The sequence below is a fragment of the Astyanax mexicanus genome, chromosome 7 (assembly GCF_023375975.1).
Source record: "Astyanax mexicanus isolate ESR-SI-001 chromosome 7, AstMex3_surface, whole genome shotgun sequence".
In the NCBI taxonomy this organism is placed as follows: Eukaryota; Metazoa; Chordata; class Actinopteri; order Characiformes; family Acestrorhamphidae; genus Astyanax; species Astyanax mexicanus.
The window spans coordinates 41,855,888-41,881,019 of NC_064414.1; the positions used below are offsets into that span (position 1 = coordinate 41,855,888).

Here is a 25,132-nt window from a genome sequence, read left to right on the forward strand (position 1 = left end):
CATTGTCACACTTATTTTATAGCACATGGTCTTAAACTATGGCTCTGCAGGCCTCAGGGTTCAGTGTGATACTGGCAGAGATTGAGGGAAGACCTAAAGGCTTTGTACAGAGGCTTAGGTGCTCTGTGTGTGTGTTTGTGTGTGTGTGCCGCTGCCAAATTAAATTAATAAGGAACTTCTTTCTAACTTTCCTCTGCTTTCATCTCACAGCAGCTCTTTCATCTCCTCTCCTCCTCAGCTCTTCTCCTCTCTCCACTGCTCACGCTCCTCATTCTTCGGTGGGATCAGATCTGCTGCAGACAGAGCTGAAGGGGGTCTCTCATTACTGCGTGAGAGAAACTCCAAACAGCTGCGGAGGCAGGTCAAGCTGTCAGAGCAGGACCGTGCTGCCATGGCAACATCTACGATGGGTTCTTCCGAAGGAGTCTGCTTCCTTCCATTTTTAGATGCATTTGCCAAATAAAATCACTAAGAGTGTGACAGGCATTAACATCTGCTCCACATTAACTACTGCAACTAGAGGAACAAGTTTACAGGTGAGATTAACCTCTTCCTACTTCTTGCCTTTGCCTTATTCTTTCTGAGATAAGACCAGAGAAGTCTATCACCTGGTTTGGAAATTGCTCTTCCTGGCACTGCTAGAGTCTACAGTGGGTCATTAGAACACCCTTGTGATATCACAGACCACCAGTTTACGGAACAGTTTCTTCCCACAGGCAATCAAGGCTCTAAACACCTTATACCTGATGACCCTTCCTCCAACCACAATTTCACCACATGCTCCTCTGACATACACATGACCACTAATGCATTGTTCACCCTTCTGGTTATAGTGTGTATATTAAGAATAGTCAAACATTCCAACTGGGAAAAAATGTAATAAATAAAATACAACCAGTATTTTTAATAGTCAAAAACAAGGCCTACCGCTGAACCAACACTCCCCATAAATGCAGCCTTGGCATTATCAGCACCGTAAGTGTGTCTCTATCAGTTTGTTTCTCTCTTGTCTCTCACAGGGGTTGGCATTATCAGCACCGCAAGTGTCTCTCTATCAGTTTGTTTCTCTCTTGTCTCTCACAGGGGTTCTGTTTATTTCAAACCTAATTTCTTTCTCTGCTTCTCTTTCTCTGACTCTTTCTCTCAGTCAGACGTATAGGCTGATTACCCTATTTCCTCTGTCCCGGATCCACTGGAGAAAAGCCAAGCCGCCTCTTTGCTACATTCTTTATTGGATTTGTTAACTTAAACACACATACACACACACACACAAGCAGGGCACGAAAAATTAGGGTTCAATGTGTTTGTTGCTGTTTACAACCTGTTTGTAACACACACACAAACACGCACATGCTCACAGTAGTATATAATCATGTCTTTTTTAGGCATATCTTTACCATGTTACACTGAACAGATCAATATGGATGTGGATAAGGACATGGATATCTACATATATGAAAATAGATATGGACAGAATCAGATTACATACCGTATCAGGGGTACATACTGATGAAACATTGATAAAATATTTTAAAATTGCAGAAAAAAAATTACATAATTAAAAAAAAAACGTTTAGCAATGAGATTTAGCAGTGAAAGTTTGTATTATTAACCTGCTTTACTAGTCAAAAGTTTGGACACCTTCTCATTCAATGTTTTTCATTATTTCTTTAAGTTATCTTCTACATTGCAAATTAATGTTAAAGACATGACAACAATTAAAGGACATATATGGAATTATGCAGTAAACAAAACAAGTGTTTGGTCTCTACAATCCCCTGATCTAAACCTGATGAAATGAGATGGTGATTTGAGGTGATTTAGGATGAGCTGGAGCTTCACAGCGTGAAGGAAATGCAGCAACTTATTGTTCAGCACCTCCAGAAACTCCTTCAAGATGCTGAGAAAACAAATCCAGGTGACTCAACCTCATAAAGATACTGAGATAAAAAACATGAGTGTGCAGATATGTCCCTAAAGCTAAGTGTGTTACTGGAAAAATCTAAAGTATAAAACTTTAGCTTTAATAATGTCTTCAATATTGAATTATCAATGATAAAGAAAGAAAACATTGAATAAAAAGAGGTTCATCCAAACTTTTGAATGGTACTGTACATCTTCAGGGTATGCACAGTTTACACGTTTATAAATAGGCTTGTTGTTTTGTTGTTATGTAAGCCTTCCTGAGTTTCTGCTGTATGAGAGATCTGACAGCGAAGAAGCTGACATAATCATGTTTGACAGCTGATAAACACTGACTGATTAGTCAGTAAAATTCTGTTTAAGTGCTGGATCATATTCAAGCTTATCAGCTCATTTAATCAAATGAAATTTAAAGGGGGTAGATATATTATAATTTGTTTTTTCTCAGTGCTTGTCCCCATGCATTTTGCAATCTATTGGAGAGACCACCAATCCATACACTATAAGATAAGGCAACCCTGTTAGTTTCTGAAGGAGCCCTAGGTCAGACAATAGCATTCAACATGCTGTTTAGATCTGACTCCCCTTTTTAACAAAAACATCACAGAAAAACGCATTACAAATCATAATGCACCCCATTTGAGTATCTCCACTTAAAGCTTAAGTAATATCTTGGTGAAAACAGAAATTGCTAATTAATGTACATAACAATAGTTTTGTGAGTAATTATGTTTAATTTAGTCATTATTTTTAGTAACAAACATATAAATTAATGAAATAGTTCATGCATGAATAATTTAGGCGTCTATTTTGCTGGAAGGACAAACTGAGGGGAAAAAGCATTAAAAAGAAGCAGCTGTTGTCCAGGTAAGCAGTATTTTTAAAGTATATTTATTAAGCATGGTAAATTTGATAAAGAAACAACACGTGTAGCTAGCTGCACATTTTTTACTTTGAGAAATTGTTAGTTTAGCTAGCGTAAAATGTCTGAGCTAACTCTTAGCTAGCTAGTGTAAGTGCTAACTAACTAGTTAGCTAACTAGCTGTAGCACAACAACAGCAAGCAAGAGAAAAGCACAGAGGAGACACACCGCGTGTAAATGACTGTTCAAAACAGTTTATTAAATTGTTTATTTATTTATGTTTTAATTATTTAAACAGTTTAAGACATTTGTTGGAATTCTTCTGTTTGATTTAACTAAATATGTATGTATGTAACATATATGTGTATGCCATGGCTGACTGTAATAACAGGGCTGGTATTAACATTAGCATTAGCTTTCCAAGCTAACGTCAAACAGTCTGTTGTGGAGGACATATGTATGTGTTTTTGCTGTACACTGGGCTCTTGTCAGCAATTTATACTCTATACACTCTAATTCTTCTACAATTTTCAGTTTTGCAAGTTTACTGAAAGAGTCAACATCCACCTATTTATTACACCACTGTTCACTTAATACTAATGTAGCAGGCAAATGTCCTTTACCAGGCTAGCAAAAATTAGAATTTAAAAAGGCTAACATACATTAAAAATTATTTCAAAGAGAATTAAAAGATTTCTGTGTTTAACAGCACTGTGTAATGATGTATCTGGCATTATCGTGCTCCTATCCTAGCTACCATTGTCACATGGACCCTTAAACATCCATGTTTTGTTTCTTCACAGATGTCCTGCAAAAAATAAAACCATCTCAAAATCAGCTGATCATCCAAAACATACCTTATGCTTGTTTAGAGCTAGATAACCAGCTGGATGACCATTTGGTCTTGAGCTGGATTTTCTAGCAGGGCACAATGGGAACTTTAATACTTTAAATTTATTTAGGACTGTCTTCTTAAAGCTAAAAGCTTAAAACCAGCATCAGTACGAGTGAAAGTATTTTGTATACTTGTTGGAACCTGATATGAGTGTGAATTCAGAGACTCACTTTTCTCCAGCAGGAGGTTCAGCAGGGTGTCCAAATGAGGCTTCAGCTCCTCCTCTACCAGCTCGGTGCTCACACTGATGGCTTTCAAAGCCTCAGACAGAGAGTCTGTAAACAAAACAGATACAGTGGTCAGATTCAGAAGCATCTGTGGCACCTCCCAGGTCAGTTCACCTTCACCATCACTACTTTAAACTAGAAAGGGAAGTTCGTGAACAAACTTTAAGTTGGGCTGGAAAAGCACGCTAATAATATTAAAAAAAAATAGTTGCTAAGTTGATTTGGTTTTCAAGTGGTTGTTAAGGTGTTGGTCATTAATTTCTAGAGGGCTCATATTATATCCCAGATGGTTATTAAGGTGTTGTTAGGTGGTTCAGGTGATAAACCAGCAGGTTGATAAGGTGTTGCGTGGGTATTCCAGGTGGATACTTACATATCTATGGTGGTTGCTAGGCAGTTGCTAAGGTATTCCAGGTGGATGTTAAGGTGCTGCTAAGTGTTTGCTAGTTTCAAGTTGTTTGCTGTGGTGTTGCTAGGCAGTTTTTAAGGCATCCCAGTTGGTTGCTAAATGGTTGCTGTGGTTTATCTAGTGGATGCTAGTGTAAACCAATCATTGTACATTTGGATAGTTGTGTCCAAAAAATGTAGGCTAAATGGCGAAATGCCAATGCTGCTGTTTCCAAAAACTTTTGGCTAAATGTGGGTGACAAAGCCTTTGTCCAAATGCTGTTTTTTCCAGCAGCACCTCCATACAAAGACAGTGCTGAAGGGCAATGAGGAGAAAATGTGTTGTTTGGGATGGAATGTTTGGCCCAACAACTTAATAAGAACATTATTAAAAAAAAAATCCTAAATGGTGTTGGCTTGGATGTACTGTTCTAAGTGACATTCTGTCATTATGCAGATCATCAAATAAAGTGTGATTATGGTGGTTGTTGTGGGCAGTGGTGGCTCAGCAGTTAGAGCACTGGGACATCAACTACAAGGTTGTGGGTTCGATACCCGGATTTTGCAGGCCACCACTGCTGAGCTTTTGAGCAAAGCCCATCACCCTCACTGCTCTGCTGGAACTGCAGCAATGGCTGCCCACCGCTCTGGGCACGTGCTCTCACTGTGTCACTGTGTGTTTGTTCTGAGTATACCTCACTTGTGTGTATTTACTGCAAGGATGGGTAAAAGGAGAAGGCCAAATTTCATCTGTGTATGGTGTATATGGCTGTCTTTCTTTACAATTTCCCTCCAAAGTGGAGCTTTTTAGTTTCTTTAGGTAAAAGTGTTTACTTTGTGTGATGCATGACCCTGAATGAGATTTGGTTTATTAAGAATGAGAATTGGGTTGCCATTCAAGCAGTTCCTCATGGCAGGTATTTCGAAGAGTAAATGAAGCAGAAATTGTTTTGTTCCTCTCAATACACCGCACAGCCATCCATCTGAAATATTCCACTTTACACTTATCACCGAGACATCACACAATAACACCTTTCTCTGTCTGAGGTGCCAGAATGAAAGGAGATGAATATCAGGCAGATGGAAAATGATTTCTGTCTGCGTATCATGGAACATGTCATGAAAAACCTAGCAGTGCAACTTTACAGGAGATAAAAAGCATTTTATGAATTATAGTGTTTGTGTGTATGTATGTAGGTTAATAAAGTTCATGAAATTAACATTTTATTTTGAGATTTTGACCAATTGTATTGGTCCATCAGTCATGAAATGCTTACATATATGTGACATGATTTCTGGAGCATGACATCTGCAGAAAGCTTAATTAGTGTAATGAACATGTGATTGGAAAATTAATATTAAATGTATTCTTTTTTTTGTATGTTAATACTCTGCCATGATGAATCGTCCAAATCATGGCACATGGGATGAGCTATGTGTCCCGTGATTTTTTTAAGGTCATATGGAACCTAAAGGATGCTGCCCTAACCTCCGGGATAGGCACTGAATGTGACTTAATTATTTGTTCGTACTGAAACTTGACAGTACACACATGACACTGTAGATCAATAAATGTTAAATGTCTGCACAACTCCAGAAATGCAATATCCCATCCATCTGGCACCCACTATTAAGCCTTCCCAAAATTCACATTGTCTTGCCATGATTACATTTGAATTGTTAAGCATAATTAATAGCAGAATAGCACCTTTTCTGAGTTAATAACTGGCCATCTGCCTGGACTGACATTGATGGACATTCAAATGTCAGGCTCTTCTGTAACCGACCACATACCAGCTGCCCACCTTTCAGCTACTGCCACCTACCTTAAACTTGTTGCCCACCCTTCTAATATCTATTATATTACAGCTTACATGAACTTTAACTATATATTGTTTAAATTGCAGTTATTAATAATATTGCCATTATCCATTTTCATTATTGTTAATATTCTTACCAACACCTTTATGATATAATATTATATCAGTACACCAGAGCATAACAAATTACATGACTTATATGATAGTACAGTGACATTTTACCAATGATTTAAATTTGGTATCTGACCAGAGAAGGATGTGGGTCTTGGTTCCTCCCAAGGTTTCTTCCTCCAGTATAGAGGGACATTTTTCTTGTAATATTTGTATATGTTCTTCAATCTGGAATCTACTTTGCAGCATCAGTATAGTACATTTCATTTAGTTTGATTTGGGTTAAATAGGGATAGGGTTAAACTTTGGGAATTTGTATAAATATATATACAGTCCCAAATCCATGTATGCTCATTGCTTTACCATTCACAAGGCAGAATCAGAATGTGAGACACATAAAGCCAAGAAGAGAGAGAGAGAGAGAGAGAGAGTCTGAGTCTGAGAGACAGAGACAGTGAGAGAACGTAATCACCCTGATAATCCTCCGTAAGAAGAGTGAAAATAGAAATACAGAGCAGGAGGGCAATTAGGATACAACTTCAATATCACAGCAGGCTCTTAATACATCAAATCTCCTACGCTCAACATCTTCCCCCTCTTTTCTCTTTTCACAGATCTCAGCCTTTTTATTCCACTGCCACGAAGATGGACTTGAGGAGGATGAAAGTGAGTGAGTGACAGAGCCCCCTGAGGATGTCATTAGCCAGGGCAGGCTGGCTCTCAGCATGGCCCACTTTAAACACTCTTACAGGCTAAAGCTAAACTCCCCCCCAGTAGAACCCCCACCACCACGCCCACCTGGGCAGCTATCACAACTGGAATGTGACCTTTTCATGATGAGGCTGAAGGAAAACAGAAGCAGTCTGAGGTGGTTGATGCGAGCTGCGGATATTCTCAGATGGTACGTTTATAAAACACATACACACACATGGACACATACACACACACACACACACATATACAGAGCATCAGATCCGTGGCATGAGACAGACAGACAGACACGCTGCTAAGCACATTAACTCTGGGCTGGAGTATTATAGAAATGAACTGATAGACAGATAAAGCATGTTTAGGTACTCACCCATATCTGACATGGTTCCTGGCAGACTGAGTCTTCCTCAGTGTTTCCCTGTGTTTGTCTGTCTGTCTCTCTCTCTCTCTCTCTCTCTCTCCCTCTCTCTCTCTCTCTCTCTCTCTCTCTCTCTCACACACACACTCTTTCTGCAGCTGCGTGTGGACTGTGTGTGTGTGTGTGTGTATAAGAAAAGGGGCAGTTCTCCCTCAGGCAGGACAGCAGACTCCAGCCTCTAGATGCTCTTGAGTCAGCACACCCGCACCGATCCTGTCCACTGATGCATGTGTGCGCATTCCTCCACACACATTCCCTCTCTCTCTTTTTCCTCACTCTCTCTTTTCCTCTGTTTCACGATAATGTCTTTCAGTGTTTGTTTCCCACACACTTTCTCTCTCTCTCTCTATCTCTCTCTCTTTCTCTCTCTCTGCCTTTCTGTCTCTCCCTCACTCCCTTTTCCCCACACACTCTATATCCACCCAGCCTTTCTTTTTCTCTTCCTTTTCCTCGTTTTCTCCTCTCTCCCTGGCCACCGTTTTACTGTGTTCCCATTCACCACTTCTTCTCCAAACACACACACACAGTCTCTCTCCCTCTTCTCTTATCTCTTTCACTCACTCCTCTTTTACACTCCCTCCCCCACTCTCTCTCTCTCTCTTCTTCTCTCATGTAAAGGCAGTCTCTCTCCCTCCCTCGCTCTCTCTCTCTCTCCCTCCCTCCCTCTCTCTCTCACTGCTTATAATACTCTCTAAATCCTAAAGCTGCTCAAAGCTCATCAGTTGACAATTAGCCTGCAGACATTGCCAGAGCTGAAACACAACCTTCAGGCACTCAGCAGTGATCCTCATCCATGCACCTTTACAACACACACACATGCTTCATATCAGCACCAGGGACAGCAGTGGTCCATAGAGATTGATTGCAATTCACACTAATGCTAATGGTGCTATAAATGAATGAAATAAGAGGGTAACAGATAGAGGTGTGCCAAAAAATCGATTCACATAAGAATCTTGATTCTCATTTACTACGATTCAGAATCGATTTAAAATGTCCCAAAATCGATTCTGAGGGGCGGGTTTTAGACTGATTTTGGGCTGGGTATTTTTGTTGGACCTGGCAACCCTGGGGATAGCGCTTGTCCTTTCAAACGGAGATCTTCCAGACACACACAGAGCGTAGGTGTTTGAGAATCACCGGTAAGATGGCAGAACAAGCACTATATTACATTAGATTAACGTGTAGTTTCAATGTTTTATGGCAGAATGCTTCATAACAAGCATAAAAAAGATCGCTAGTAGTTAGTTTCAGTAACTGTTAGCTAGCTAACTAGCTAACTTTCCAGTTCCACCTTAAATAACGCTACAGGTGGCAGCGGGCTGCAGCATTTAAGGCGGAACGGAAAAATACAATAAGCTAATCAGAGCTAATTTCAGCTCCTCATCACAGAGGAATTAAGGAATGGACCATATGAATTAATTTCTCCACCTCCTGCCCCCTTTCTGAAGAAATACAACGACCTTAAATTAACTAGTTAATCAGCAGCTGCTCCTGAACTTTAGCGCTCCACTGCTATCATCACATCAGCCCAGCAGCGTCACCTACACACCACCGCTAGTAGCCTGGTAATAAAGCAGTGTTATTTATTATTTATTTATTGTTCATTAACGTCATTGTGATATCCCAGTGATTCCTCTGTCCCACATTCCTGCACATTTTATTGTTTTTGTAACACATTACCTGCTCCAGGACCAGTGTATATTATGGAGGGTTTTTTTTCAATAAGATTCATAAGCCAGAAGCAGAAATTTTTATAATTCAAATCGTTTTGAATCAAAAATCGATTTTGAATCGAATCGTGGCCCCCAAAATCGGAATCGAATCGAATCGTGAGATAGTAAACGATTCCCACCCCTAGTAACAGATTATTCCCTCAATCAGCTTAGCATGTAGATACACCTAAAGCAGATATGTAAATGATCACAGGTGTGGTTTGATTAGACACTGGGTCTAGCCACAAGAGGGCATAATATTGCTTCCCCCACTCTCCTATAAAAAGCATTTCAGGGGCTACGTTTGGGTAGTGTTCTACTTGGTGAGAGATCATTGGCTGCTGGAAATGCATCTTCGACATGCATCATTAGACTGAGAAAAGCAGGACAGAAATTTTAGCTAAATGACCACCATCTATGTTGCCTGTCACCCAGCCCCCTTTTCCTTCGTTTGCAGTGTTTTGTGAACAAAAAATGGGCTGCAACAGACTGACTGATTGATTTATAGATTTGATGCTATGTACAAATCTATTGATTTCTTCAGCACAGTGGTTTAATTACGGCTGAAGCCATAGTCACTTATAAATAATAAATGAAACATGTGCATGCTAAGCAATACTCTCTCATTCTCTCTCAGTCAATAGATTACAATTCCATGTGCTCATTAACGGAGCAGTACAGCAGCAGTGCATCATGTTCTGTAATTACGGTTCTCTTGGCTGCTGTAATTACAAAAAACAGACTGGTGTTTCCAACTGGTATTGAGGAACCCCAGTTCTGTTTTAATGGCCTGCAGGTGGCAGCAGCTGTCATTAGGGTCCATAAAATTATAGAACACATTATAATAGTGAGACACAGGATTGTGAAAGACTGAAAAGGTTTTTTTTTACTCTCTCTCTCTTGCTCTCTCTCTCTCTCTCTCTCTCTCTCACACACACACGCACACACATACACTCTCTCTCTTAAAACTCTCCCTCACTTTCTCTTTCTTTCTATCACAGATTTCCAGAAGGCATTATAATAGACAAATGAGTTAATGCACTGAATTCTGCACTAACCTGTAACCGTAACCATATGTTCATAAGTTCTAAAAATTGGCTTTTTATAACGCTGAAAAAAAGTTATTTCATTTGTAACAGTACATTGTACATTGAATCATGGAATATATTTTGGTGCTATAGAGAACCATTCACATGGAAATGTCCTGTATATACCATTACACGCCTGTTTTAAAGGGAAATGCTTTCAAACATTTTGTTGTAAAACTGTCCTGTTTTTGTATGTTAAACATGTGTTTATATGATACAATGTGTGTTAGCCCTGCACTTGACATATGTTTTATAATAAAAGCCAAAAGCATTTCATAAATAGTGTATATCCAAACCCAGTTACTGACCGATCAGCATCACACATGCAAGACTGCATAAGAGAAAGGCAGCAAAATATTTTAGAAAGGTGTAGAAAGAGCCAAGAATAAGTGGAGGGGTGAAAGAAAGAGAGAGAGAGTGTTGTTCTATTATAGCATTATAACAGTAAGCCAGCAGGTGGTGCTGTGAGGTTATTATTTGTTTTCTTGCGGTTCTTGGGTGGTTAACTGATATTAAAAAAACATTAGCAGAAGCTTGTTGTCAGTGTAATGATCCAGGTTTTGATACCTGAAATTATTTGTTGACTGCTGATATTTGAAATAAATTTTATCACAATGTATTTTAATGTAGGAACTACATTAAAATTTCCATATTTGTTACATATGTGTTAAATGTTGTATATACAACAAATTACCAAAATTGTATTACCAAACAATTACCAAAAATATTATATATGTGTTAAATGTTGTATATACACATTTGAACATACATACACATCATAGCACATATACATATACTTGAAATTTTAAACACATTTTAACATATATACATGTAAATTAAATATACATTTTAACATACATACATATAGGTTATATGTACACATATTAATATATAAATATAAGTCATTTATTTACATGTACATGTATGACGTAGATACATATAGGTTTTATATAAATAAATATAATGTGTAAACAGTGAAACCCACCATTACCTCTCTGTCACTCTCCGATGTGAGGGCACCACTACTCCTCTTCAGCTGCTTCTTTTGTCTTACTTTAAAAAAAAAATGAGATACATGTATTCTACATATATACATAAATTCTAAAGACTGGTCTGTCAGGCATAATTTTCTTTCCAGATCCTTATTTTAAAGTAGTTTCTGTTTCTGTAGTTTCTCTAATTGGGTTACAAAATTCTGAAAATGAATAGCTAACAATATAATAATATAATTATATGTGTGGTTGTGTGCAGGGATGAACATTTGGCCGAACATATTTTTATGAAGTCTAAGGTCTAGTATGTCAATAATATAAAACATTAAACCAAGCAATATAATTATTAAAAGGAAGAAAATGCATACTGGCTTTTCTGATACATATTTTATCCATTTTTCTTTTCTAGTTCTGATGAAATTCTTATTCTGATCTGTGTGTTGTAAATATTTTAGCCAAAAACCTCAATAATAAAGAATGTGATGATTAGAAACCATCCCACATCCCACAGAAATTTTCCGCCAGTGTGTGTGGGTGTGTGTTATCACACAATCAGCCTCAGCTGTCCTGTCAAACAGAGACTGTGCTGTCCCCCTCCCACCCTTTACTGTGGCTTTACTCCTAAATAAATACACACACTCAACCAGTGTGTTACGGCATCAAAGCCTTCTTCATATTTATAAACTCAGCTGACCTCACCAGAAGAGTCATTCAGCTCTCTGGGTTCACTCTACAATGGGTGTATTTGGATGTTTTCAAAATACTGCCAAATTCATTATTATATTTAATACAGCCAATCAGAGCTCAAGATAATAATCGTATGTTTGACTTTCACTTAAATTGAATTCGGTGAGTGCTGCTTTTATCATTTTTAGATCGCAGGAAACGGATAAGCGTTCCTCTTTCACATTAAATACATGTGATACCAATAATTGATTTACTAAGCAAAACCAGATTTTTGGAAAATGTGATTAAGAGCAATCTAATTACATGGAAAGCATGAAGCAAAATATCCTGAAAAAGAAGCACGAGAGCAACCAGTAGCTTAGCTTTTTCACTTTAGTTCACATAGACCTCTTGTCTGCTGCTTTATAAGGGTAATATTATTCACATATTGCTGGGAGCAGTAAAAGCTGCAGAATCTGTACGCGTCTGTGCTCCAGAGCAAACTGTCTTAGAAAGTGATGATAGAAAACAGGTGAAGGTGATTAGAATTCAGGTGGCAAACTTATGGGAAATGTAGTCATTAGAGGAAGTGGAGGAATGTGGGAGGCCAGAAAAGTATGAAAAAAAATCCAGTGCTTCCCTCATTAGAACATAAAAATACATGTTATATATGTTAATAAAGCCTTTTTATATTTTTTCTGAGACTGTGTTGGATGCACAGCATTTACCACACCTAGTCCCTATTTTCAGATTACTCAAGTTAATGCAGAGTAAAGAGACTCCTTTAAGATAAATGAGGCAATTAGACTTGTGCCAGTCTGTAAGAAAAAATAGGAGCACTGGGGAGATGCTGCCTCTGTTTTTTTTCCTTGTGTTTTTATGCTTTACATTTGAATATGATAATTTCTGATTGAAAAAAAAAAATAAGATGTAACAGTCAGATGTAACAGACCACAAAAGCAAATACCATAAAACAGTGTAAAAGCTCAGTCAAAAGAGATGGGACAAACTGGTGAGGTAATTCTCCTGTCCAGACAGACTTCATTAGCTAATGGATTCGCCCTGCATTTAATCAATTCAAAATCCCAGACAGTGCTTCTCTGGCCTAGACATTCTCTCTTTCTCTCTCTCTCTCTCTCTCTCTCTCTCTCTCTCTCTCTCGCTTTCTTCCTCTCCTCTTTTCCTGCCCATACGCTTTTATGCCCCAGAGACAAACACTCAATTTTCTTCCTCTCTAAACTTTGACATTGTCTGATGACGTCAATCCACTGTACCGGTGGGAAATTAAACAGATAGAATAAAGTAAGCTGATTTATAACGATCACAGCGCCCGGAAACACTGTCACGCTGTCAGTTACCAAGGAGAAAGCCTAGTGTAAAAAGGGAAAGACTCAAATATGAACACCAATCAGCTAGAATATGATTATAAGGCATTATTTTTATCTTCTAGTACATTGTGTTAAAGTGCTGAGGAAATTCAATTCAATTTAAATTAGTTCAACTGATCAATTCATTCAAATTATTCAATATGCTGTGGCAAGGCTCAGTACACTCACACACTACAGACATAACAGTACAAAGACAGTTTCTAGGTACCTGCAGAGAAGTATTGCCAATAGAATAGGACTCTTGAGCAGAAAATCATTAATCTGTTGGCACCATGCCTAATGCCAGGCTGAGGTTGAGGTGTACATTGCCCCCAGCATTGAGCTGTGGAGCAGTAGAACTGTGTTTTCCAGAATGATGGTGCTCCATCTAATACTTTTGAGTTGAGCTGTATTAGTTAGGGAGTTGTGGGTAAACGGGGGTGAGGGGGTGATCATCCAGCATAAATAGGCCTGTCACAATAACATGATATATTGTCCCAGAAATTATTGCGATAAAAGGACATTATTTTTTACTTTTTAAGACCGTTGATTGCCACTGTTATAGTAATAATAATAGTAATAATGATATAACCGCATAAAAATACAATTGCACCCAATAGCACTGCACTGCTGTCCACTGCAGTAGATGCAGTCACTGGTAAAACAATGGAAAATATTATATGTATGTATAACAAACATACATGTGACAATATCACTGTCAGCAAAAAAAGTATTAACGTCATGTCCATATGTTGTGCGAAAAGATGAAGTAGTTATGTAATTATCATGACAGGCCTAAGCATTAACTTGAACCAAAAGAAAAGCAAGATAAACTCTTTTTTAATACCTTTGACTTTGGAAGAACCAATTAATTTGTCCATATAATGTATTACATTTCAGTTGCCAATACTATTTGTACTTGCAAATTAGCATGGTCCAAATAGTTATCAGTTTAAGAAATTTAGACAGTTATATTTACAGTTCAAGGTAAGTTGTCATTTACAGCATATACGAATAGTACATACACGTAACCTAAATGCATATTATGTAGTGTCACAAAATTGTTGCTACAGTGAGTTAGTAATGGACTTATGCGAAACAAGTGATGAATCTTTATGAGTAATTATAAAAAGCTAGTAAATCTGTGTCTGATCGCATGTTTTTGTGTGTGTGTGTGTTTGTGAGTGTGTGTCCATAAATTGTATTCCTCTGGGTCTTTTCCTGTACTTGACAGCTGTGATGGTGTGCCTGAAATCAATAGGGGGTCCAGAGAGAGTGATAGACACAGAGAGAAAGAAAGACAGAGAGAGAGAGAAAGAAAGAGAGACAGAGAGAGAGGAAGGGAGACGTCCAGTTCTGCCAGCTTAGCCTCTTATGCCAACTCAACCCAACGCCCCCCCCCCCCCCCCCCCACCTCAGCATCTTCATAAAATATTCAGCAGCTTTTCACCCTAGGAACCCTGCACGTCCCTCAGGAGCTCTCCCGCCATGGAGACCGGCGTTTTATCATAATGCAGTCTAAATCCATCGCTGAATATTAATCACCAAATAGAGCCTTATTTGCAGAGATCTCTTATGTATGAGAAGTGTGACATGAAAGAAGTCAAGGTAATAAAAACAACAAAGGCTTCAATCAAGGACTTCCTAATGAAATTCAGAATGTCATTAAACTGCACTTGAGTCCAGACAGTGCTATTACTGATGGTCTTACAGAAAGGGCTGTATAAAATCTTATAAAATCAAGTGCATAATATCAGTGTTCTGGTCAAACCAAGATAAAACAGAAGAAGCTTCAACCTATAATCAAACAGAATGTGAGTCACTAACTGCTTTTGAACATGTTTACATATCTAACCTCCCTGTAGAACCCAGGTCCCCAGAGTCCTCATTAATTTATGAATCCCAGACAACACAAATCATCAGCCATATTGAACCATTCACTAAGCTTTACCCATATTAATGAGCCAATCTGCTCACGTATTCTCTGATACATGTGATAAGAACATTCTATGTATTATATTCATAGTTTTACCTAGCTTATGATCATATTTTTTTAAAAAAACAAAGCCACACAAGGCATTTACCAGTATAGTGCTATTTATGAACTGTCTGAAATAATTCTACATCAGTGTCATTGTCTTTCCATGACCTATCTGGTTGAGATACACTGTTAAATAGTGAGCATGCCACAGGTGTCATCCTGTCTGTCACAGTGGAGCCCCCAGTAGTGCCCCTTTTCACTGTTTCTCAACCCTGGTCCTGGAGTCCCACTGCTCTGTACATTTAGTGCTTTCCTTTTTCCAAATGCAACTGGTTCAGCTAATCAGCTTACTAACAAGGGTTATTTCAGAAGGTTAGATGGTGTGATAAAGCAGGAAAAAGACTAAAATGTACATGGCAGGCAGCCACCAACAGTAGGATTGAGAAGAACCATAGATAATGTTATAAAGATGACAACAACAACAACAATAATATCTTCGTATTGTGACTTTCACACAAAACCATGTACCTTTTTATATTGTTCTAAAGTTCATGATGAATAGACCAATGGAAATACTCCAGAATGAATTGAAATTGTATATTTCAACTAAAAGTTACAATGTTTTTTTTCTTTTCTCCTGTAAATGTTGCAATTTCTGTTTAAGAGATATGAAGGTTTTTCATAATATTGACAATATATTGTCTTTAATGCAATAAAGTATACCTGGAGGATATAAAGTAAAGGAACAACATAAATAAACAAAATAGAAAATACAATAATCGCAGAATAATTTCGCAATTTATTATTATAACAAATAAAAAATATACAAATAATGTCTAAATGCTTGTGGAAGCTCCTTCTAATGAATGCATTCAGCTACTTTAAGTTGCATCCCTTGTTGACACAGATGTGCAAATGCACACACAGCACAAATATGAACTTATTGCCAGTCAGGGATAGTGTTACGCTGGAGACGGAGGGGTGTGAAGGAGGAGGAGGACGTAAGTGCAAAGATAATTATTTATTTAACAAGATAAATCGAACATTAAACAAAACACGGGTAACGCAAAAAACATACAAAAAAACAAGGCAAGGAGAATATAAAACTGGAACAAAGACTAAGAAACACAGACCACTAAACTAAGACTAGGATACAGCAAGGATACGAACGGACAGCAAGGATACCAGGATACAAGGATACAAAATACAAAAGACTCGACACTGAACATTCAAACAGACGGGCTTAAATACATAAGGAGAGTGAGAAACACCTGGGCTAGGAAGACGAGGGGGCGGGGTTACAAACAGGACACAGGTGAGAACACTGATGCTACAGGGCAGGGCTGGGGCGGAGCTAGGGTGGAGACAAATACTAACAACAACAATAGCACATGGCTGTGAACACTGACAGGAAAACAGAGGGGCAGGAGCACAAGAGACCAAACGAGGGAGAAACAGAAGACAGACAAAGGCTAAACTGTGACATTACCCCCCCTCAACGGCGCCACTTCCAGAGGCGCCGAGAGAGAGGGAACAGGGACTGGACCGGGGACATGAACGGAGACTGGACAGAGGACTGGACAGGGAATGGAAACTGGACAGGAGACGTAGACCGGGCAGGGAACTTGACATGGGACGGAGACTGGAATGTAGACTGGGACGGGGACAGGACACATGGCTGAACAGGGGACTGGACAGGAGACAGAGACTGGACAGGGGACCGAACAGGAGACGGAGACTGGACAGGGAGCGGAGACTGGGACTGGACAGGGGACAGGACACAGGGCTGGACACGGGGCTGAGACTGGACAGGGGGCTGGACAAAACTGGACAGGGGAACTGGAACCAATACATGGACAGGGACGGACACAAACACAGTGACAGGGACGGGAACAGGAAAACCACCGGGGACAGGAACGGGAACAAACACAGACACGGGGACCAGGACAGGGAGAGACACGGGAACAAACAAAACTTGGGGATGCCCAGGACTGGCTAAAGTCTGTGGGGTAGTTAGAGGGGCCAGCCTGGGCACAGTTCTTGGGCAGAGGTCCGGGGGCCTTGGGGCGGGCCTAGGAGCCCGTGACCTGGGAGCAGGCCTGGGGATAGGCCGGGGGGCATACAAAGTTCTGGGAGTGGGCACAGGGTCAGAGGCGGCCGGAGCCGCGGGCACAGGGTCAGAGGCGGCCGGAGCCGCGGGCACAGGGTCAGAGGCGGCCGGAGCCGCGGGCACAGGGTCAGAGGCGGCCGGAGCCGCGGGCACAGGGTCAGAGGCGGCCGGAGCCGCGGGCACAGGGTCAGAGGCGGCCGGAGCCGCGGGCACAGGGTCAGAGGCGGCCGGAGCCGCGGGAGCAGGTGCAGGAGCTGGAGCTGTGGCAGCAGGTGCTGGAGCTGGAGCTGTGGCAGCAGGTGCTGGAGCTGGAGCTGTGGCAGCAGGTGCTGGAGCTGTGGCAGCAGGTGCTGGAGCTGGAGCTGTGGCAGCAGGAGCTGGAGCTGTGGCAGCAGGTGCTGGAGCTGGAGCTGTGGCAGCAGGTGCTGGAGCTGGAGCTGTGGCAGCAGGTGCTGGAGCTGTGGCAGCAGGTGCTGGAGCTGGAGCTGTGGCAGCAGGTGCTGGAGCTGGAGCTGTGGCAGCAGGTGCTGGAGCTGGAGCTGTGGCAGCAGGTGCAGGAGCTGGAGCTGTGGCAGCAGGTGCAGGAGCTGGAGCTGTGGCAGCAGGTGCAGGAGCTGGAGCTGTGGCTGTAGCAGCGGGTGCTGCTGGTGCTTGAGCTGGAGCTGAGGCTGTAGCAGCGGGTGCTGCTGGTGCTTGAGCTGGAGCTGAGGCTGTAGCAGCGGGTGCTGCTGGTGCTTGAGCTGGAGCTGAGGCTGTAGCAGCGGGTGCTGCTGGTGCTTGAGCAGGCGCGGCGGGTGCAGCTTGAGCAGGCGCGGCGGGTGCAGCTTGAGCAGGCGCGGCGGGTGCAGCTTGAGCAGGCGCGGCGGGTGCAGCTTGAGCAGGCGCGGCGGGTGCAGCTTGAGCAGGCGCGGCGGGTGCAGCTTGAGCAGGCGCGGCGGGTGCAGCTTGAGCAGGCGCGGCGGGTGCAGCTTGAGCAGGCGCGGCGGGTCTAGGAGCTCGTGACCTGGGAGTAGGCACAGGAGCAGAGGCTGGACCCCCAGGCACATGAACTGGGGTAACAGCGGGCACAGAGTCAGAGGCGGCCGGGGCCACGGGAACTGGGTCAGAGGCGGCCGGGGCCGCGGGAACTGGGTCAGAGGCGGCCGGGGCCGCGGGAACTGGGTCAGAGGCGGCCGGGGCCGCGGGAACTGGGTCAGAGGCGGCCGGGGCCGCGGGAACTGGGTCAGAGGCGGCCGGGGCCGCGGGAACTGGGTCAGAGGCGGCCGGGGCCGCGGGAACTGGGTCAAAGGCGGCCGGAGCCGCGGGCACAGAGTCAGAGGCGGCCGGAGCCGCGGGCACAGAGTCAGAGGCGGCCGGAGCCGCAGGCAGCGCTGATTCAGAGGCGGCGGGAGCCGCGGGCAGCGCTGGTACAGAGGCGGCGGGAGCCGCGGGCAGCGCTGGTACAGAGGCGGCGGGAGCCGCGGGCAGCGCTGGTACAGAGGCGGCGGGAGCCGCGGGCAGCGCTGGTACAGAGGCGGCGGGAGCCGCGGGCAGCGCTGGTACAGAGGCGGCGGGAGCCGCGGGCAGCGCTGGTACAGAGGCGGCGGGAGCCGTGGGCAGCGCTGATCCAGAGACGGCGGGAGCCGCGGGCAGCGCTGAAACAGAGGCGGTGGGTCCAGCTGGCGAAGAAGCCGCTTCAGCAGGAGCTGAGAGTGCGGCTGCCGCCAAGATCCGGACAGGAGCTGCAGATTCAGCAGTGGGCGTGGCTGTGAACACCGGACCGGAGCTTGCTTCCGGAGCCGGAGTCGAAGATCTGGAAGCCAGCCGCGCTGGAGAGCTGGAAGCCGGCCGCGCTGGAGTGCTGGAAGTCGGCCGCGCTGGAGAGCTGGAAGCCGGCCGAGCTGGAGTGCTGGAAGCCAGCCGCGCTGGAGAGCTGGAAGCCGGCCGCGCTGGAGTGCTGGAAGTCGGCCGCGCTGGAGTGCTGGAAGTCGGCCGCGCTGGAGAGCTGGAAGCCGGCCGAGCTGGAGAGCTGGAAGTCGGCCGGGCTGGAGAGTGCGGTGGAGCTAACATGCTAGTTAGCTTAGCTGGAGCTGGGCCGACACTCTCCAGAGGCGCCGGGAGCGGTTCATCCTCCCGAATTAGCTCCGCGAGAAACCGGAGATACTCCAGGTCCGCCTTCCTCGTGGCATTCCATTTTGCTACGTCCATGATTAGGTCGAGTCTTATGTTACGCTGGAGACGGAGGGGTGTGAAGGAGGAGGAGGACGTAAGTGCAAAGATAATTATTTATTTAACAAGATAAATCGAACATTAAACAAAACACGGGTAACGCAAAAAACATACAAAAAAACAAGGCAAGGAGAATATAAAACTGGAACAAAGACTAAGAAACACAGACCACTAAACTAAGACTAGGATACAGCAAGGATACGAACGGACAGCAAGGATACCAGGATACAAGGATACAAAATACAAAAGACTCGACACTGAACATTCAAACAGACGGGCTTAAATACATAAGGAGAGTGAGAAACACCTGGGCTAGGAAGACGAGGGGGCGGGGTTACAAACAGGACACAGGTGAGAACACTGATGCTACAGGGCAGGGCTGGGGCGGAGCTAGGGTGGAGACAAATACTAACAACAACAATAGCACATGGCTGTGAACACTGACAGGAAAACAGAGGGGCAGGAGCACAAGAGACCAAACGAGGGAGAAACAGAAGACAGACAAAGGCTAAACTGTGACAGATAGAGTGGAACTGTGTTCTCTGCACAGTGACACTCCACCCTATGTTTCTGAGATGATCTGGGGAGTTGAGGATGAGGTGAGGTGGTGATCATCCAGCACCTTGATCTCACCAATGCTCTTGTTACTGAATGCAAAATTCTCACTGCATTGCTTCAAAGCTAGTTAAAATGCTAAAAAGTCATTTTTGGACATTAGAGAGTTAACACCTTTTAAACCCTTGATGACTAAGCAGGTGTCCCAATAATTTTGTCCATAAAGTGTATGTCCTACTGGATTGATTAATTTGTATGTAAGTTCCTCTTTATGCCCTGACAACTCTTCGGAAAGCTGTTTGTGGGTCAAATGTGCAGCTGTGCATTATTCAGCTTCAGCTTACAGATCAGGCTCTGAGAAACAGTATGAGAGGCCCTCTGATCTCACCTCGCCTGTGCATGCTGTGTTTACAAAGTGTTATCCACTGAGAAAGCAAGCACAGCTGAATATAATGAGTGACTAGCTTAACATGAGCACAAGCAAAACATTAGGACAAGAGGGAAACTTGATAAGAGGGAAAGTGGTTTGTTACTGCAACGGGGTGGTAAGTGTTTTAGGTACAACAACATTTGTAAGCTGTACCTGAAATACAACTCTCTTTTTCATTCAGTTCTCTTTTTTTTATTTTGTCCAACATTTTTACAGGATATCTGTTAGCTGAAAAAGATCTGTAGTTCTGTAACCTGTACCCTACACTTTACACACACCTTTAGTTTAATATTACTCTTTACGAGAAGTTTCCTGGAAGTGCTAAAGCTTCCAGGCCCTTGTGTTTTGGTCATGCTGGGGGTGTAGAAGGAGCTGAAGTAAGTAGGTAACTCAAACAATAGAGGACACACAAGACAACCTCTATTTGTTTCCCTGGCATGCAGTTCAATAGCTCAGGGCCAGGTTTTGGTGAAAATGCTTAGTCAAGCTTTCTAAATGAAGCCTGAAATAAATAGTCTTGAGGAATGATTTATAATGCTCGTCCTCAGAGAAGAAGGAAACGAACAAAAACTCCCTAGAAAAGTTTCTGTTTACAGGCCACTGGCTTTGGGGCAGTTGAACAAACTGGAGCAAGAGAGGTCAGAGTTCAGGAAGGGCCATTCATTGTCTCTCGAGCGTAGTTCACACCAACAGTTTCAGCCTGCATTCCACATATAATCAATATCCCACATACTTCCACAGACCCAAACACTGAACCAGCCCCTAAAGCTTTTAACCATTTAGATGCGAAAATGGTGAAAGTCTGTATTTTGACTGGCAGAGACTAAAACTGATAAAGATCAATTTTATCTTGCGGCTACAAAACTTCTACACTTTTACACCTACAGTTTAAATTGCGATTTCATATTCATCCTACATGCCTCCACCAAGAGCTTGTATTTGTCTACTATCTTCACCAGTTCAGGTGATTTAACATCATTAAGCACAGCTGTTGGAGTGTAACTATAAATACACTATAGTCAGACTCCCATGAGGAGAGCTTTGGAAATGTGTTAATGAACACAGTAAATGTAAAATCACTTTTTTGTTACATATATTATTTTTCTTTAAATGCATAATACTTGTTTTAGTGAGCAAATAAGCATTTTCTGACCAGTTAAGAGAGCTTTTAGTTCTTATTTTCAAAGTTATCTACATTTGTTGCACAGTACACTGTGCAATATATAAATTAATATACATATATACTGTGCAATACATATACAGTGTACTGTACAATACAAAGACATAACTTCTGGCACCACATATGTTGGTGTGTCTTCCTTTAGTCCATATTTACAGATGTTGCTCCTTATTTACAGCTGTAGATATGATAACTTAATAAGAAAGTTAGAGTAGTGCTATACACATTTAAAATAATAGTTTGTTAGCTTAAATCATCAAAGTAGGCCTTTTAAGTACACTCTAAAAAACAGAGGTACGATATGAGTACTTTTTTGTACTCGAAGGTACACTCTTTATAATTGTACCCTCAAAGGTACAATATTGGTCTTTACGGGGTCAGATTTGTTCCCTCTGAAGTACAAAGTCATTTCTAACAGCAATAAGTACAAATTTGTACCATTTAACCAGCCTAAGGGTACATTCAGTATTCTGCATCACTGTACTAATAAACAATATATATTTTAATTGCACATTTTTTATTTGAAAGCCAGACAATTTTGTATCATCAAGTTTTTGAGCCATATTTAGTTGATGATAATGTTTATAATCTTTATGATCTTTACTGCCACAAAAACCATGGGTACAAAAAAGGACTTTCACTGAAAGGTACTTTTTTGTGCCTCAATATAAGGTACAGCCCCAGCGACAAGCTTTGTACTCTTTTAAGTACAAATCTGTACTTATATTTCTTAGAGTGTACTGCTTATCTACTAAAAACAAAAAGGGAAATTAATAGATAGTGGATAGATTGATAATCACCCTTAAATGTACTGAAACAAGTTTATTGTTTATGTACTTTTAGCAATTTTGCACTGAAATCAAGGGTATAGCCTGCATTTGATGGACTAAATGTCGTATTGTCCAGGGAAGGCTTTCTTACATGACATTTTAAAGCATTACTCTGAGGATTTGAATGCATCCAGGCACAAGAGTGATACTGAGATTAGATTGTTGGATAATCACACACACCCCCCATCCTCAACTACTCAACTCATCTTAAAAAGTATTGTATGTACTGAGCTCCATCATTCCATAGAAAACAGCTTCCCTGCTCCACAGCTCAATACTCGGAGGCTTTATTCCCTTCTTGCCCACACCTGACATTAGGCACAGTGCCAATAATTCCATATTTATCTGCTCCAGACAGTCCTATTCAATTGATAGCACTTCTCTACAGGGATCTAGACACACACAGCTTTTGCGTGTGTATTTGCACATCTTAGTTAACAATGGGTGCAAATTTAGATAACCTTTGATAACATTTGTGCATATGCCGTATATAACAGTTCTGGGTGTTCTCTGTACTCCTCTGCATATTATCACACGGTTATATTGATATCACTGTTTATGTCCTACTAGGACAAACCGTTTACCCAACTAAATAAACTGGTAGTTTAAATCATCAAACTAGGCCTTGGGGTTTGTGAAGTTTGTTTAAGTGTGTACTCTTCTGTACATGATGCATTTGTGAATGTGATATGAATCAGATTGGACAGACAGTCGGCAATCTTCTTGTGAAGTTGCCTACATTCCTCCTTGATGTTTCTCAAACTGTCTGCTAAAGCATCACTAATATGTTGAACTATGGGAAACGCACTTAGCTCAATACTGCTTTGATGCAGTACTCAGTCAAGTATGTGTTCAGTGTGCATTTAGGGTGCTCTTGCGGACTGTAATTTTGCAAGTTTGTGTAATAGAGACACTATTAACACACAAATCTGCACACAAAACCACATGTCTGACACTTTTGGGACACGTTTGGAGCCCTCAGGTAAATAATACTAGAACAGTAACATGAAAAACACATTAAAACATTACTTTTAATGCTTAGGACAAATTGTTAGAACACCTGGCCCGACAGCTTTCCAAACTTACTATTTACATCCCCAAATCAAAATCGAGTCCAGAGAATATGAAAAAAGCTGATGAAAATTAAGTAATTTTTATTTATCCTTTATTTCATTGTGGCATATATAAACATAAGATATTTCATGTTTTTTGGTGCAGGGAAACCATTCACCACTTTGGATGGCACCAAAGATATCAAGTGATGAATTGTTTCAGGTGTTTTTTTTCTGTCATTCTTCCCTCAATCACATCTTAAGGTTTACTACAGTATGTAGTTCCCTCTACTTAATGTGTGCAACATGTGGTTTTACATTGTTTTGTTGAAAAATACATGGAAATTCCTTGAATAGATGTCATCTTCAGGCAGCATATGTTGTTTTAAAATCTTGATGTACGTTTCTGCAATAATGCTCCAAACAGCACAATTACAAAAATACATTTGCACATCTCGAATTGCAAAAAGTATGGAGGTATGAACTGGATTGAGTTGGAAGTGAGCCAGATTAAACTTGATATTCTGATTATAAACCATCCGTGAGCAAATGCACACATTGCAACACTGCAGAAGTATTTTCCTCCTAAGTCACTGGCAAAAATGATTGCAGCTTATCGTTCTAATATTTTCTCTAGAGGTGAAAAAGTTCCCTACGTTATACATTACCTCAGGTGAAGCATGCAGAGACACAGACGGAATACCAGAGCAGCTCCAAGAAGCAACAAGCTGCTGTTTAATGGAATGCAGGAGTCTGGTGGAGGTCATCAGCTGACACTGTACCCTTAAGGAAAAGTGGGAAGAGCCAGTAAGGCATAACTAAAACAGTAAGGCATAACTGAATATCAGTGAAAATGTGTAAGTGCTTTAAAGGGTCTGGACTTGTCTTGCGCTGTTTCCTGAGGGTCCGGCATGCCTTCACTATACTGCATCACCTGCATGGATGCAAGATTTATGTCCCCATAGCTACACCCCTATTTACAAACTCTCTCTATCTTGTCCAAAGGTGAAGGAGCTGTCAGAAGGTGAAGGAGTTTATTCAACAGCTTGAAATACACCTTGCACAAAATTAGATCTCTGTGCTGCTGGATGACTTGCATGCTCAAACTGTGTCAATCCAGCATACAGAGTGGTGTGTGGTGTAGTGGCATACATGGCATGTGCAAAAGACATAATTAGTAAATAAGGCTATAACTATTTAAATCCATTATTCATTAAACCATCAAACTAAAAAAGTGTTGAATTGTACACAACCTAATTGAGCCCTTTCTACAAATCAGTAAAGATATGTTAATAATGACACTGATTCTTTCAGTAGTATGCCTTTTTATTTTCCACATACATAAATCACTTCATATATATGGATTTTTTTGGTGCAATTTCTGAATGTAAACATATTATAGTTTTAAAGGCATGGTGAATGGAATTATGTAATTTTATACAACATGTGAAAGGGTTAATGTAGAAGTACGAGAAAATATGAATATATCCTTATTTCAAAAGATTATATTTTGCAGTACTATATTGATTCTCAAAACTACAATATTATTTTTAAACAGACATCACATGAAAATATTGGAAGCAAACAGTGGACTTATTTTGCG

The 25,132-nt window shown here is 41.5% G+C and overlaps 1 protein-coding gene and 1 long non-coding RNA gene across 2 annotated transcripts in view; one reads left to right on the forward strand and one right to left on the reverse strand.

Moving 5' to 3' along the window:
- Positions 1 to 7,985, reverse strand: part of si:dkey-191g9.5 (rap1 GTPase-GDP dissociation stimulator 1) — a 26,954-nt gene extending 18,969 nt beyond the window's left edge. The window contains exons 1-2 of the mRNA XM_007258713.4: positions 7,308 to 7,985; positions 3,852 to 3,956 (exon numbers count right to left, since the gene is read on the reverse strand). Coding sequence (XP_007258775.3) covers positions 3,852 to 3,956; positions 7,308 to 7,320 — 118 coding nt within the window. The 5' untranslated portion in view covers positions 7,321 to 7,985. The remainder of the gene's footprint in view (positions 1 to 3,851; positions 3,957 to 7,307) is intronic.
- On the forward strand, positions 3,924 to 14,583 carry LOC125802992 (uncharacterized). The gene is made up of 3 exons (XR_007440042.1): positions 3,924 to 4,012; positions 6,841 to 7,127; positions 14,418 to 14,583. It is a non-coding gene; the product is annotated as an uncharacterized LOC125802992 (long non-coding RNA).
- The last annotated feature ends 10,549 nt before the right edge of the window (positions 14,584 to 25,132 follow it).